Source organism: Oncorhynchus clarkii, chromosome 10 (genome assembly GCF_045791955.1).
Source record: "Oncorhynchus clarkii lewisi isolate Uvic-CL-2024 chromosome 10, UVic_Ocla_1.0, whole genome shotgun sequence".
Lineage (NCBI taxonomy): Eukaryota > Metazoa > Chordata > Actinopteri > Salmoniformes > Salmonidae > Oncorhynchus > Oncorhynchus clarkii.
Window position 1 is genome coordinate 36363790 of NC_092156.1, and position 15515 is coordinate 36379304.

At 43.7% G+C, this 15515-nt stretch overlaps 1 protein-coding gene across 1 annotated transcript in view; it reads left to right on the forward strand.

Moving 5' to 3' along the window:
* The window catches only part of LOC139418391 (nectin cell adhesion molecule 3b), a 70729-nt gene extending 55951 nt beyond the window's left edge, over nt 1–14778 (forward strand). The window contains exons 6-8 of the mRNA XM_071167792.1: nt 5198–5342; nt 12212–12314; nt 13144–14778. Coding sequence (XP_071023893.1) covers nt 5198–5342; nt 12212–12314; nt 13144–13311 — 416 coding nt within the window. The 3' untranslated portion in view covers nt 13312–14778. The remainder of the gene's footprint in view (nt 1–5197; nt 5343–12211; nt 12315–13143) is intronic.
* The last annotated feature ends 737 nt before the right edge of the window (nt 14779–15515 follow it).

Below are 15515 nucleotides of genomic sequence, written 5' to 3' on the forward strand. Positions count from 1 at the left end.
GTTAATGTGGCTCACAGTTCACTACACATGCACTACTGGGTAGGCCTTGTGGTATTGTTTTGATTGCAAGCCTGCAGCAATTTTCCTTTTTATGTTAATTACTTTGTAAACAAAGGCAGAACTCTTGCTTCTTTTCATTTCATGATTCTTTAAATGAAATGAAGTCATTTTTCGGGAATCTGTATTGGAGGAAGGAAAGAAGAAAAAGTGGACAGTATTTACTTGTTATTCCAGATTTCATTTCTTCTTGGTCTGTGGTTTGGTACCCACAGAAAGGGAAAAGAATGTACAGCTTTCTGGCACATACATGTGTTGCAGTTGCTAAGTGGATAGCACGGATACAAATCACAAAACATTATTGTCATTATGTGCTGTTACACGCGTATGTGTGAGTGTATTATTAGTACCAGTGCCAACCTGGTCAATATTGTCACATAGCGTTAGATGCTGTCATTGCAGCAGGATGTCGTAGGTTAGAACTACTTCCTGCAATGTTCTGTATCAGTGTGATGGTCCGTCTCAGATAGCAGGACAGTAATGATAACTAACGAGTTACAACTGAGTATTAGTTGACTTGTTGTATATCACCTCTTCATACAGAGATGTTCAGCCCTTAATAGAATTAAAACATTTTCAACTAGAGGTCCCTTTTCACAGATGGGAGGGGGGGGGGTCTGTATGTTCAGGAGCTACATGCTTTCTGTCAGCACCCTCTTCCTCTCGATTTGTATGTGCTTTTCTATATATAATCTGAAATGCTCATAGAAATAGAGTACGATGTATAGACTGTCTATGTTAAAGGCTGTTTAGAAAACAGTAAATGGGCATAATACTTCTACTTCTGTTGTTATTTCAGCTGTGCTACTGTGAAGTAAATAGAGAATCGTTGTTCTGTCTAGTGAGATTTCCTCTGTTACTCACTGCTCTGGGTTCAGTTATGTGACCGGTGCCTTATCCCAGAAGAGCAGTAAAGTAGTCAAGTAAAGTGTACAAACAGAAGTGCAAGGCCCGTTTCATCCTCTGTTGAGTGAGGTGTTTGTTGCCTTTGTTTTTTTCCTTTCCCCTACCCCCCTTTTTTGTGTGTTTTTTTTACAATGTTTTGATCGAGTCATTCTGTTTTTGTGGCATATCCTCTTTTCTCTATTCTCTGACGATAGCATTATTTTTGCTCATACAATGAATGACATTTTGCAAAGTCTGAGTTGCAAAACACCTGAACAAAGCTGAACTAAGCTAAAACAATGATTATGTTATTGTACAGTTCCTATATGGCAGTTTTCTGTCAGAGCAGCGGCGTTAAAGGGATAGATTGGGTTCCTTACCCTGTAAGCAGTCTATAGACAAGGTATGACAGAAATCCATGCTTTGGTTTATATTCAGATCATCTAGAAGTGACTTTGTTGAGCTTCACAATCAATTTGAGATACTTTTGGATGATTTGGACATGATGCGTGAAAAATGCTAATATCGTTCCCATGACTTGAATGGGAGTTGTCCCACAAAATTCTAAAATATTAGCTTGTGGAAACAGTGCCTGGGAAAGCATGGATTTTTTGTCATACCTTGTCCATAGACTGCTTACAGGGTAAGGAAACCAATGTGTCATTTGGGTGAACTATCCCTTTAAGTGTGCATGGTATTTAAGAAAATGAAGTGGGGATTTTTGGACTTCCAGATGGTTTTGTTTAGTTCTTGTACAAAGTCTGCGAGAATGGAGAGTGGAGCACACCCCACCACCTCACCAGGGTCAACCTCCAACCGTATTTCACATTCTCCTTGCAAGCACCTTCCCATTGTGTTCATGCTTGTTTTGTATATAAGAGAAGAGCTACTGTAAGTTTAAAAATATATAATGCAAGAAAACATTTAAAATAATCACATGTTGTATCATCAATGACAACAAGCATTATTTTGTACATATTTTTTTTGAAATACTTTTGTTTTCAATAAAGCACCTTTTTTTCTGTGATTTGCATTTCCTGACTGATCTGAGCTCCTAAACAAGCTTCTTCGGGTAGCTACTGTACTCTCAAAGTGATGATTCTCCTCCCTGTGCTCTTCAAGGTGACGTCATCTTTAGCTCCCTCACTCATCATACAGCCTGTGCTCCGGTGCATCACACACTTCCAAACAAATCCATTGCATGTTACTGCCACTATCACAAGCCAGCGTTGCAATATGAGATTTCATTTGGTTTTTTCTCTATTTGACTGCTGCCCATCTTTCACTTCTCCCCTCTCTCTTACTCTGCCTCTCTCCAAATGCTTTCTGTAGAAGTCAGCAGAGATCAAAAAAACCTGTCGTCTTTAGTCTCTTTCCCCTCTCTGGTTCTCTTGTCAACTCTCGTCTGGCTTTGTGACAGAACAGAATTTGCCCCCTGCTCCCCTCTACAGCTTGTCTCCTTTGTGAATTTCCCCTGTGCCTCTCTCCCAGTATCTCACAGCTGGTGAAATCAAGTGGTTAGTGTTTATATCTGCCCCTGAGCTCCCCCTCTCCGGGCCATTGACTCTGTCCCCATGGCAACAGTCTCATCTGGAGCTGGTGACAGGCGGGCTCCATCAGGGCCCCACCGCATGTACCTGCAGACCGAGAGAGAGGAGGGAGCAAGGTTAAAGGGGCTGTTGAAGGATGGGAAAATGAGAGGTTTGGCCATCAGACATGAAATGGTCCTTTATGACAAGCTGACAGTTGCATAGAGTGGGCTCTGCGGGGTTAAGAAATCATTTGACCTTGGCATTGTGTTAGTGTATGTCATCACCACATCTTCTTTCTGCTCAGCTCTTATTTCAGTAGATTCTGTCCATGAAAGTTTTTCAAGGTCTCATTCACCTTGGACTGGAACATGCCTGATTCTATTGTACAGAGTGGGCTGTTGATTTAGCACCAGCTCTCCAGCAGTAATGATTTTCAGTCTGTTATGCTTGAATTATGTTGAAACCCCCATATACAAAAATCTATTCATTGATTTGTCTTATCACCTTCAGCAGATATGAAGAGATTCTAGGGATACTTTACGAACCAGAGTCGACCCACAACACAGACTGCAGGGTAGTGTACAATCTAAATTAATGTGAAATTGTTTAATTTAGGAATCAGTTTTAAATGAAGATGGAGTTCGACTACAGCAAATAGAGTAGTGGGGACCACTAGTACTCTATCCCACTGTGCAGCTAGCTGGTGTCTAATTGGGACAGATGCCTGAGAGATTGACAGACCACGACCACCCACACACTTCCTGTCCCGCCGCCTCGTCCCATCTGATCCGCCCACTACATAAGCATCTGCTTCCTCAGAGCTCGCTGATGTCCCGGTAACCACATGACCCTTGACCTTGCTGTTGAGATTTTTTTTCTCAGTTTGACCTCTGTAGGTCAGTGAGGTGTTCATTCACCTGGGTTTTAGGTTTGCCCTGACCTGGGTTAGGAACTGTTGTGGTCATACACCTCTGATTCCCGTTGTCCTTTTAGAGGGGTTTGAGTTGGGTTTTGTCTGTCAGCACTGTTCTGAGAGGAGTGGATAAGTAGACTGAGAACCTGAGACAGGATTAAGCCTCTACCTGGGTCAGGTTGCAGTTTGGGAATGTGGCGGCGGGATGTAGAGTCTATCAGATCCTCTAAGGTGTTGGCCATGGCAGCCTTAGAGCTAGAGAATCAGGACCCTTAAGGCTTGTGCACATCACACCGAATGTGGATCTAGCGTTAGTCTGCTGATTTATCAGTGTGTTGTGTTTTAGGGACCATCCACTGCAGAAGTCTGACTGACATGATTCTACATGTAAAATCGGTGCGCACTCGGTTCACAAATTACTTTCAGAGGTGCTGAGTACTCTCGCCAGCAAACACTATTGGTGTGTCTGAGCCATTAGAGCTTGATAATCAGGATCCTTGTGATCAACCCTGACAGCCACACACACACCACTCCTCTCACCTACACGTCTGTCTGCCATTACCACCACCCCACTCATAGGAGCAGTATATTCACTCTTGCCTTGTCTGGTCAGATGTACGTTAGCTGAAGTGGGCAGAGAGAACAAGAGTCTTAAGGTCATTGTACTTGACTCATCATCTGCTGTCATGGTTATCAAAAGGAGTTACTGTAGCCCTTCATGGAACGTCTGGCTAATCTCTCCTCTAATTTTACCTTCCGCATCTCACTCAAGAGGCTGTGTTCTTCACTGCTCTGTAGTGAAGCGTAATCTCTCCCTGCGCTACTGCTAAATCCAATACCCCCTATTGTCGGTCATGTGAGGTGTGTATTGAGGGAGAGAGAAGGGATAGAGGGGGGGGGGTCACCCCAAGGTCCCACGCTGTTTGTTCTGCATCGTAATTGACATGTTATTTTGGATTCTCGTCTCTGCAGATTATAGATTTTTCTACCGCTCAAGAGCTAAGCAACTTGACTTGTCTGTCACTCTCTCGCTTCCTCCCCCCTCTCCGCTCAGTGTCTTAAGGATGCTTCTTTCCATGCAACTAACTAATTAACAAATACAACGTTGTGTTTGACCGGGACCCATAAGGTCCACTAGGTTGTATGCCACTAGGTTGTATAAGGTTCTGTGATTTTAATTCATCTTAATTAATCGTGATCATTGCAAATCTCCTCTCCAGACCCCCGACATGGAGGATAACGAGACCACATTACACACAACATGAGCAGGAGCAGGAAGAAAGATGGGGAGAGGGAGAGAGAGATGGATAGAGGGAGGCTGAGGTGAAAAGTGAATGAGGCCCATTGAAGTATGGGGGAGCTGCAGGGGAGAGACTACAGAAGCAGGGCTTTAAGAGGAGCAGCATGGCGCCCCTAATCACACTTGAGTTACTGTAGTTCATACTGCTGGGAGACAGTCAGCAACCTGCCTGCAGATCTCTCTATCTCTCTCCCACACACACACATACACACACACACACAGCTTCTTACACTTAGGCTGTGTTTACACCGGCAGCCCAATACAGATCATTTGACCAAGCGAAACTGAGATCTTTTCACATCAGATCATTTTCAGAGTGCATCTGATTGGTCAAAAGACCAATTAGTGAAACAAATATCAGAATTGGGTTGCCTGTGTGAATGCGGCTGTATACTGTTAGAATGCTCCTGGATTTGTATAGTCAAATGTTTTGCCGCATGATTTCTACACTGCTCTGATATGTGGGATTGTGTCTGCTGTTTCATATCATCTGTCTGTGTTCTGTTCCAGACCAGTCTCAGGAAAAGAGGGCGAACTCTGTTGCTGTGGCAGGGGCAGTGATGGGGGCTGTCCTTGCCCTCTTCCTCATAGCCGTCTTCACCATCGTCATCCTCACTGCACGGAAGACTTCGGCCCCAACGTACACAGACAAAGTGTGAGTGGAAGTGTTGTCACAGAATACTGCAGCTGTATTGGATCAATTCATCCATTAGTTAATATCGTCAACTGATATGTTGTGACTATCATATCATCATGGAGTTACAGTCTAACTCAAATCCAAAGTGCTTTCCTATACATACTGCACATGGAGTCATTCCACTGCAGTGTACCATAAAATGGAGTCTGGTGCAGGGAGGTAGAGAGGTGGTGGTACAAGGTTGAGGGGTGACAAGTAATTGCAGTCTTGGCACGAGTCCCTTGTCTTGTTTTGCTGAGTAAGTTTCTATTGCTAGACCTGCACTCATGTTAGCGTTGGGGCAAAAAGAAGGAAGGAACTTTTAGAGTAAATTATTTACATAAGAGTTGGGTCACTCCCTGCCCAAGAGGTCTGTGACTGACATCTGGCCCTGTGTGTGGGTGGGTGGGTGGGTTCAAGTGATTGGGATGCCTCAAAGCAAGTGGCTAACATATTCCTCAACTCTTATGTGTATCCTCCTGTCCTTCCTTTAGGGTGCAGTTTCATGTCAGACACACACATATGACCCAATAAAAACAGAGCGCTTTAACCAGTCTACCCTCCAGTTGAAACAACATTTTCCAACACAGGATGTGAAGCAAAACAATCGCATATGTTTCTCATTGGTCTATCCTCCTATTACACCATAGATATGGAGCTCCATCCGGCATCTATATCCCCACAGGGATTACATCATCTCTGTTTTCCTTTTGTTCTTGAAAGGCCTCTTCAATCCCATTCCTCCCCTGTCTGTCTGCATTTCCTCACTGTACGTTCACACATTCAGCTTCTGACAACCAGGACAAGCTGGCCAATCAGCCACTCCCGTTCCATGGCGGTGGGAGGCCCCTAGCGGACCATCACTCCCAGATGATGTTCGTCATGAGGGAGACAGAGAGAGACACAGTGAGCTGAGGAGGATGTGTCTGATGTGGGAACAGCCAGTCTGTGGTGCTACAGACTTTATTACCCTAATACATTACACACTGTTAAACAGGGCAGGGTTCCGTTACATTACACACTGTTAAACAGGGTAGGGTTCTGTTACATTACACACTGTTAAACAGGGTAGGGTTCTGTTACATTACACACTGTTAAACAGGGTAGGGTTCCGTTACATTACACACTGTTAAACAGGGCAGGATTCCCTTACATTACACACTGTTAAACAGGGCAGGGTTTCGTTACATTACACACTGTTAAACAGGGTAGGGTTCTGTTACATTACACACTGTTAAACAGGGTAGGGTTCTGTTACATTACACACTGTTAAACAGGGCGGGGTTCCCTTACATTACACACTGTTAAACAGGGCGGGGTTCCGTTACATTACACACTGTTAAACAGGGCGGGGTTCCGTTACATTACACACTGTTAAACAGGGCGGGGTTCCGTTACATTACACACTGTTAAACAGGGCGGGGTTCCGTTACATTACACACTGTTAAACAGGGCGGGGTTCCGTTACATTACACACTGTTAAACAGGGCGGGGTTCCGTTACATTACACACTGTTAAACAGGGCGGGGTTCCGTTACATTACACACTGTTAAACAGTTACATTACACACTGTTAAACAAACAGGGTTGGGTTCTGTTACATTACACACTGTTAAACAGGGCGGGGTTCCCTTACATTACACACTGTTAAACAGGGCGGGGTTCCGTTACATTACACACTGTTAAACAAACAGGGTGGGGTTCCGTTACATTACACACTGTTAAACAGGGTGGGGTTCCGTTACATTACACACTGTTAAACAGGGCGGGGTTCCGTTACATTACACACTGTTAAACAGGGCGGGGTTCCGTTACATTACACACTGTTAAACAGGGCGGGGTTCCGTTACATTACACACTGTTAAACAGGATGGGGTTCCGTTACATTACACACTGTTAAACAAACAGGGTAGGGTTCCGTTACAGACGTGTTCAAATTTGTTGGTACCCCTCATAAAAAACGAAGATTGCACAATTTTCTCTGAAGAAACTTACAAAAGTAATTGTAATCCACCATTTATTTATTCCATATTTAATATAATTTTTTTATTCAACATAATATTGTAAATAATAAAACAAATGAAAATGGCATGGACAAAAATGGGACCCTTAATATTTTGTTGCACAACTTTTAGAGGCAATCACTGCAATCAAACGTTTTCTATAGCTCTCAATGAGACTTCTGCATCTGTTAACATGTAGTTTGGCCCACTCTTCCTGAGCAAACTGCTCCAGCTGTCTCAGGTTTGATTGGTGCCTTCTCCAGACTGCAAGTTTCAGCTCTTTCCATAGATGTTTGATAGGATTCAGATCAGGACTCATAGAAGGCCACTTCAGAATAGTCCAATGTTTTGTTCTTATCCATTCTTGTGTGTTTTGGCTGTGTGTTTTAGCTGTGTGTTTTGGCTGTGTGCTTTTAGCTGTGTATTTTAGCTGTGTGTTTTGGGTCATTATCCTATTGGAGGACCCATGACCTGAGACTGAGACAGAGCTTTCTGACACTGGGAAGTACGTTTTGCTCCAGAATGCCTTGGTAGTCTTGAGATTTCATTGTGCCCTGCACAGATTCAAGGCACCCTGTGCCAGGTGCAGCAAAGCATCCCCAAAACAGAACCGAGCCTCCTCCATGTTTCACTGTAGGTATGGTGTTCTTTTCTTTGAAAGCTCCCTTTTTCCCTCTGTGAACGTAGAGCTGATGTGACTTGCCAAAAAGCGCCAGTTTTGACTCAGCTGTCCAAAGGACATTCTCCCAGAAGGATTGTGGCTTGTCAATATGCTATCCAAATTCCAGTCTATCTTTTTTATGCTTTTCTTTTACAAGTGGAGTCCTCCTGGGTCTTCTTCCATGGAGCCCACTTTCGCTCAGAAAGCAACGGATGGTGCGATCAGAAACTGACGTACCTTCACCTTGGAGTTCAGCTTGTATTTCTGGCAGTTATCCTTGGGGTTTTTTTCTACCATTCGCACTATCCTTCTGTTCAACCTGGGGTCGATTTTCCTCGTGTGGCCGTGCCCAGGGAGGTTGGCTACAGTTCCATGGACCTTAAACTTCTTAATAATATTTGCAACTGTTGTCACAGGAACATCAAGCTGCTTGGAGATGGTCTTGTAGCCTTTACCTTTACCGTGCTTGTCTATTATTGTCTTTCTGATCTCCTCAGACATCTCTCTCCTTTGCTTTCTCTGGTCCATGTTCAGTGTGGTGACCACAATGATACCAAACAGCACAGTGACTACTTTACTCTGGTCCATGTTCAGTATGGTTCACACAATGATACCAAACAGCACAGTGACTACTTTACTCTGGTCCATGGTCAGTATGGTGACCACAATGATACCAAACAGCACAGTGACTACTTTACTCTGGTCCATGTTCAGTGTGGTGCACACAATGATACCAAACAGCACAGTGACTACTTTACTCTGGTCCATGTTCAGTATGGTTCACACAATGATACCAAACAGCACAGTGACTACTTTACTCTGGTCCATGTTCAGTGTGGTGCACACAATGATACCAAACAGCACAGTGACTACTTTACTCTGGTCCATGTTCAGTGTGGTGCACCACAATGACACCAAACAGCACAGTGACTACTTTACTCTGGTCCATGTTCAGTGTGGTGCACACAATGATACCAAACAGCACAGTGACTACTTTACTCTGGTCCATGTTCAGTGTGATGCACACAATGATACCAAACAGCTCAGTGACTACTTTACTCTGGTCCATGTTCAGTGTGATGCACACAATGATACCAAACAGCACAGTGACTACTTTACTCTGGTCCATGTTCAGTGTGGTGCACACAATGATACCAAACAGCACAGTGACTACTTTACTCTGGTCCATGTTCAGTGTGGTGCACACAATGATACCAAACAGCACAGTGACTACTTTACTCTGGTCCATGTTCAGTGTGGTGACCACAATGATACCAAACAGCACAGTGACTACTTTACTCTGGTCCATGTTCAGTGTGGTTCACACAATGATACCAAACAGCACAGTGACTACTTTACTCTGGTCCATGTTCAGTATGGTGCACACAATGATACAAACAGCACAGTGACTACTTTACTCTGGTCCATGTTCAGTGTGGTTCACACAATGATACCAAACAGCACAGTGACTACTTTACTCTGGTCCATGTTCAGTGTGCACACAATGCACACAATGATACCAAACAGCACAGTGACTACTTTACTCTGGTCCATGTTCAGTGTGATGCACACAATGGTGCACAGTGACTACTTTACTCTGGTCCATGTTCAGTGTGGTGCACACAATGATACCAAACAGCTCAGTGACTACTTTACTCTGGTCCATGTTCAGTGTGGTGCACACAATGATACCAAACAGCACAGTGACTACTTTACTCTGGTCCATGTTCAGTGTGGTTCACACAATGATACCAAACAGCACAGTGACTACTTTACTCTGGTCCATGTTCAGTGTGGTTCACACAATGATACCAAACAGCTCAGTGACTACTTTACTCTGGTCCATGTTCAGTGTGGTGCACACAATGATACCAAACAGCACAGTGACTACTTTACTCTGGTCCATGTTCAGTGTGGTGACCACAATGATACCAAACAGCACAGTGACTACTTTACTCTGGTCCATGTTCAGTGTGGCTCACACAATGATACCAAACAGCACAGTGACTACTTTACTCTGGTCCATGTTCAGTGTGGTGCACACAATGATACCAAACAGCACAGTGACTACTTTACTCCATTTAAATAGGCTGAATCACTGATTACAAGATTGGAGACATTTGTGATACCAATTAAAGAAACTAATTAGTTTGAAATATCACTATAATCCAATTATTGATTTTCTTTTCTAAGGGGTACCAACAAATGTGTTCAGCCATTTTAGAATATCTTTGTAAAATAAGCAGTGACTCATCTCTTTTCACAGCTTCTTTGCATTATTCTATGACATACCAAAGGCATGCAAGTATAGATGATAAAATAACTTTTAATTTCATCACTTTTCAGGAGGAATTAAGTATTTCAATGAGACGTAAGGGTACCAACAAATGTGAGCATGTGTGTACTTTACAGATGAAGATAATGGGAGTTGTTGGGGTGCAGGTACTGTAGTTCTGCTTAAAGGATCTTGTTTATCTGTCATGGGAGCAGTTTAGGATACAGCCTATGGAGAGAGACTCAGCTAGTGGGAGATAAATCCAAACAACCCTATCAGGTGGAAAGCATTTAGGTGTGTGTCTGTGCCTGTGTGTGTATGTGCGTATATGTATGCATTCTACCCATTTCTGATAAAGAGCATTAGGGTTAATCCTGTCAATAATGGTGATAATAAGCCTAGATTTTTTAAATTAGTTTTGCCATTGATCCAAGGTATTATTTATTTATGATAGCAGTCTGGTCACTTTGTTAAATCCTCGACCATGTCCTTGACTCTCTCGCTCTTTCACTGGAGATTCACATTTGGATTCTACAGCTGTTTGTCTCCGCTGCCTTGGAGCCGACGAGTGTGAAAGCAGATTCTCAGACTGACTGTTGGAGAGGACTCTAATACAGCCTGTCTGGCCAAAAGAAACACAACCCTGATCTGAAACCCAGTAGTGAACAGCTGTGTGGAAGAGAGACTTTCTGTGCCTGCATGCATAGCTCCACTACTCAGGTCCAGAGTGGTGTGTCTTTTCTACTCTGGGCCTTTCTGTTTTGTGTCTGATGCCAAATGAAAGGCAGTCGGCCTGAGTGTGGCCCTGGCTGTGTGTCTCTGAGGGCATCCCTGTGGACCCTGTGGGCCTGGCTGAATGGATACAGGCCTCATCCCTCTGTCATCACACACACATAAAAGCCCAGCTCTTCTTCTAATGGATCAGGTGCACTCTACAGTCCCACAGCCTTCTGTGGGAAACACATGCAAGGTCATTAACTATACATCAGATATGTGTTCTCTCCATGTCTCATCCAAGTTAGATAGAAGGAAAAGGAGACCTATGAGTTCTTATGCCTGGCTATGCTGGGCTGCACTTTAGAGCAGTGTTTCCTAACCCTGTTCCTGCAGTACCCCCAACACTACACAGTTTTGTTGTAGCCCTTGACACCTCATTCACCTCATTGAGGGCTTGATGATTAGTTGACAAGTTGAATGAGGTCTGCTTGTCCAGGGTTACAATAAAAATGTGTACTGTTGAGGGTACTGGAGGACCAGGGTTGGGACACACTGCTTTAGAGTGATCAATGTTTTTAGAAATCAATGATTATGACATGAGATAATAAATTAACACAGGTCAAAGTGTATATGTTTTTGACCACTGGGGGAAAGTTGCAATAATGAACTATGACCTCAAGCTGCTCTCTCACTCTGATGTGTGAGGGTGATCACTATAATAATAGGAAGTACATCCACAGCCTAATATGACATGTTCCTGTGTGTATGCCCTAGCATGGAAATATGGTCAGAGAGAGGGTGACGGACAAAGATTTGGCGTTAGAGCAAAAGAGATGATACTAGAGCTCTCCAAAACCGGATTAGAGTGTAGGGCAGGGGTAGGCAACACTTGAAGGATGTGGGAGGAGATTAAGTTGATTGGCCTGAGCTGGACCTTGATGAGGGGACGGCTGTTAACCTAATCACTCTATTTAACTCGGCTTAGCGCCTGTCGATTCTAGCCTGTAATTGATTTAATTCACAGTGGAAACCGTTCCTAACACAATTTTAATTCCTCTGGTTCTACAACTTTGCAATTACCTGGTTTGCCATCGCACAGTAACATGTCTTAAGGTGTGCGTTATAGTCACTGTCAGTTTACATTTTATTTTAGGGACAGACAATGTTTTTTATTTTCTCCTCTCTCCCTGCAGGATTGATCTACCTCCGACGCACAAGCCTCCTCCTCCCTACACAGAGAGACCGTCAGTCATCCCTCTGGTTGTCCACGCACCACAGGTGGCTTCCCTTTCACAGGTAAACACTCCTATTATTGTGTGTAGGGTTGCAGGTGGAGCTAAGGTTGGGGTTATATCTGGAGTTCAGGTTATGGTTAGGGCCAGATTTGGGGTTAAACTGGGATGTGGACATGAAGCTAGGGTTAGGGTTGTTGCACTACACCACACTGCTCCTAACCGGTCAACTTCTCATTCAAGTAAACCTTAAATAAACTGAGCTCTGGGGAAGAAGAAGTGCCAGATTGGGGTTAAAATGGAGTTAGATTCATTCAGCTCAGTGAGATGCAAAAGCAAGTATTTTAAGATCATTGAATGATTCAGTGTCCACTGTTTCCAACCATGCATTTCTCTTGCTCGCTCGCTCGCTCTCTCTTTCTCGCTCTTTCATCCTACCCTTCTCCCTTCTGTTTCTATCTTTACCTCGTTTACCGGTTCATTTAAGAGTGTTATTAGTATTCAGGTCCATAAAAGGAATGTAATGGCTTTGGCCTGAACCCTACCTCACACTATTCAAACAGCACCAGTAAAATGGAGTTTATCTGTGTTTCTGTGTATGTAGAGCTACAGAGTCTAGTATTCCCAATAAAGACTGTCGTCTGTCTGGACTACTGGGAGAACAGTCATTTCTATCCATCTAGCGTCTCTCCTCTGAGACCCTCTACTGATTCAGTGCCAATTCTCTTCAACTCACTCCCTCATCTTTGATGTGTTTTTCAACTGCATATATTTAGGGTTGAAATGAAAAGTTTTGAGTTTTTTTAGAAAGTTGATATGACTAATTTCCGGAATATGTATTTATTTTGTATCAACAGCGACACAGTGAGTCATCCCATCCTCTATTTTTGCAGGCTCACAGGGCTGTGCGGCAGTTTGAGATGGCAGAGAGAACACCTACCAGGCTCACACCCCGGGAACCCCGAAGCCCCTCCCACCAGCCTCTGTCCTATCAGGAGTGGGTGTGTCACCAGAACGGGGCGGATCGTATCTACATCAACCACCGGGAACACTATGTGTGACGGACACGTCCTAAACCTTCAATGGACCTGTCAATCAATCACTCACCCTGCCCCACCCATCGCCATGCAGGCTCACAGATGCCAGCCTTTTCAATGTGAAGAACCCAGGCAACGAAATAGTTTATGACTTGACCAAGCCTTCATAGATGAGTCTACTCCACATTTAACATAATTTGAGAGCAGCAGTTATCACCTGTAAGAAGCAAGACTAATGAGGCCGAAGCATAAACTGCTGAGTTTCTCTGAGGAACGACAACCCAAACACCCCTCCACTCCCCTTCTCCGAACCACCGCACACACACCTGTTCTGTTCCCAACCACATCAATGAACAGAGGATAACAGCATAGGGAAGAGCAGGAAGACAGATTTGGTACTGTACCACAAAGTAATTATTTAAAATGGAACACTAAGCTCTGCTGTGTACTGTATAGGAGTGGAATAATATGAAAACACCATACTAAGCTCTATGTATAGTAGTTGAATGTGTTACTATGTCACTGTGGCTATGTGATAATCCTGTGTACAGTTATGCTCTTTGAATTAGTTAGAACTAATACTTTTTTTAGGATTGTGGTAAACACCAGGCATATCTTTGTACGGTTCTGGTAAACACACAGCCAATTAGGTAGGATTCTAACTTCATGGTATAAGAACAGAAATAGTAACATTGTCTGAAGGACCGTGCACCAGGACATCAGGATCTGAACAGAGATGGTAACATTGTCTGAAGGACCGTGCACCAGGACATCAGGATCTGAACAGAGATGGTAACATTGTCTGAAGGACCGTGCACCAGGACATCGGGATCTGAACAGAGATGGTAACATTGTCTGAAGGACCGTGTACCAGGACATCAGGATCTGAACAGAGATGGTAACATTGTCTGAAGGACCGTGCACCAGGACATCAGGATCTGAACAGAGATGGTAACATTGTCTGAAGGACCGTGCACCAGGACATCAGGATCTGAACAGAGATGGTAACATTGTCTGAAGGACCGTGCACCAGGACATCAGGATCTGAACAGAGATGGTAACATTGTCTGAAGGACCGTGCACCAGGACATCAGGATCTGAACAGAGATGGTAACATTGTCTGAAGGACCGTGCACCAGGACATCAGGATCTGAACAGAGATGGTAACATTGTCTGAAGGACCGTGCACCAGGACATCAGGATCTGAACAGAGATGGTAACATTGTCTGAAGGACCGTGCACCAGGACATCAGGATCTGAACAGAGATGGTAACATTGTCTGAAGGACCGTGCACCAGGACATCAGGATCAAGCATACCAGATAGCAACAGTATACCAGATAGAGTACAGCGAATTTCATTATATGTTACTATCATGTCATTTAAATGTTGGGAAAAGATTAATGTGGTTTAATGCTTCGAGAAGTTAACTGAATCCTAGAAAAAGGAAACTTTTGCACTTGGAATTGAAACATAAATCATTCATACATCAGTGGAACAATCCTATTTGTGTTATTTCACTGCAATTTCGTAGAGGTCTTTCTAGCGCCATTTATGTATTTGAAGGGGATCTTAACTCTTGATGATTTTGTGTTCTCATTCTTCCATTGTGAGTAGATAATATATATGCAGTGTTTGTTTTTCACACATTGGTCAGGGTTGGAGTTTTTTAAACCATCATATTTCTACAGTATAGGTAGTCTGTGTACATGACAACGTTTTTATATGGGCAAACGTTCGGAAGAGCAGTCGCAGCCTTAGAGGCATCTGCTAAGGACGTTAGCCCCACATAGCAGTGTGTTAATGAGTTAGGCCTCCGTGCCTCTCCTCTCCTGTCCTGGTGGGGACCAGGGCTCTAGCTGAGCCAACCCACAATAAGGCCATTGTTTGTTTCCCTGCCACTAGTGAATAAGCTCTCAGGAATGCATTAACTATTGAAATATAAAAATGTGTCAGTTTCCATCAGCTAACAAACTGCCCTGCTGGAAGTAGAGTATGTACAGGGTAAGTTTTACCAGGCCATCCTGAGGGGCTGAATATTATGGACTGTTTTGGATGTCATGTAGCCTATTGGTTTGTTAGGGAGGGTGGTTTGGGATTGGACTGCAAAACAAAGTTGAGGGATGAGAGGAGTACACTTTTGTAGCTCTTCTGTACAACTTAAGTATCGTCATGATTGTATGTGTAGAGTAGCATTGGTGTTTTGGGATCTGATCTCGGCACATTTTT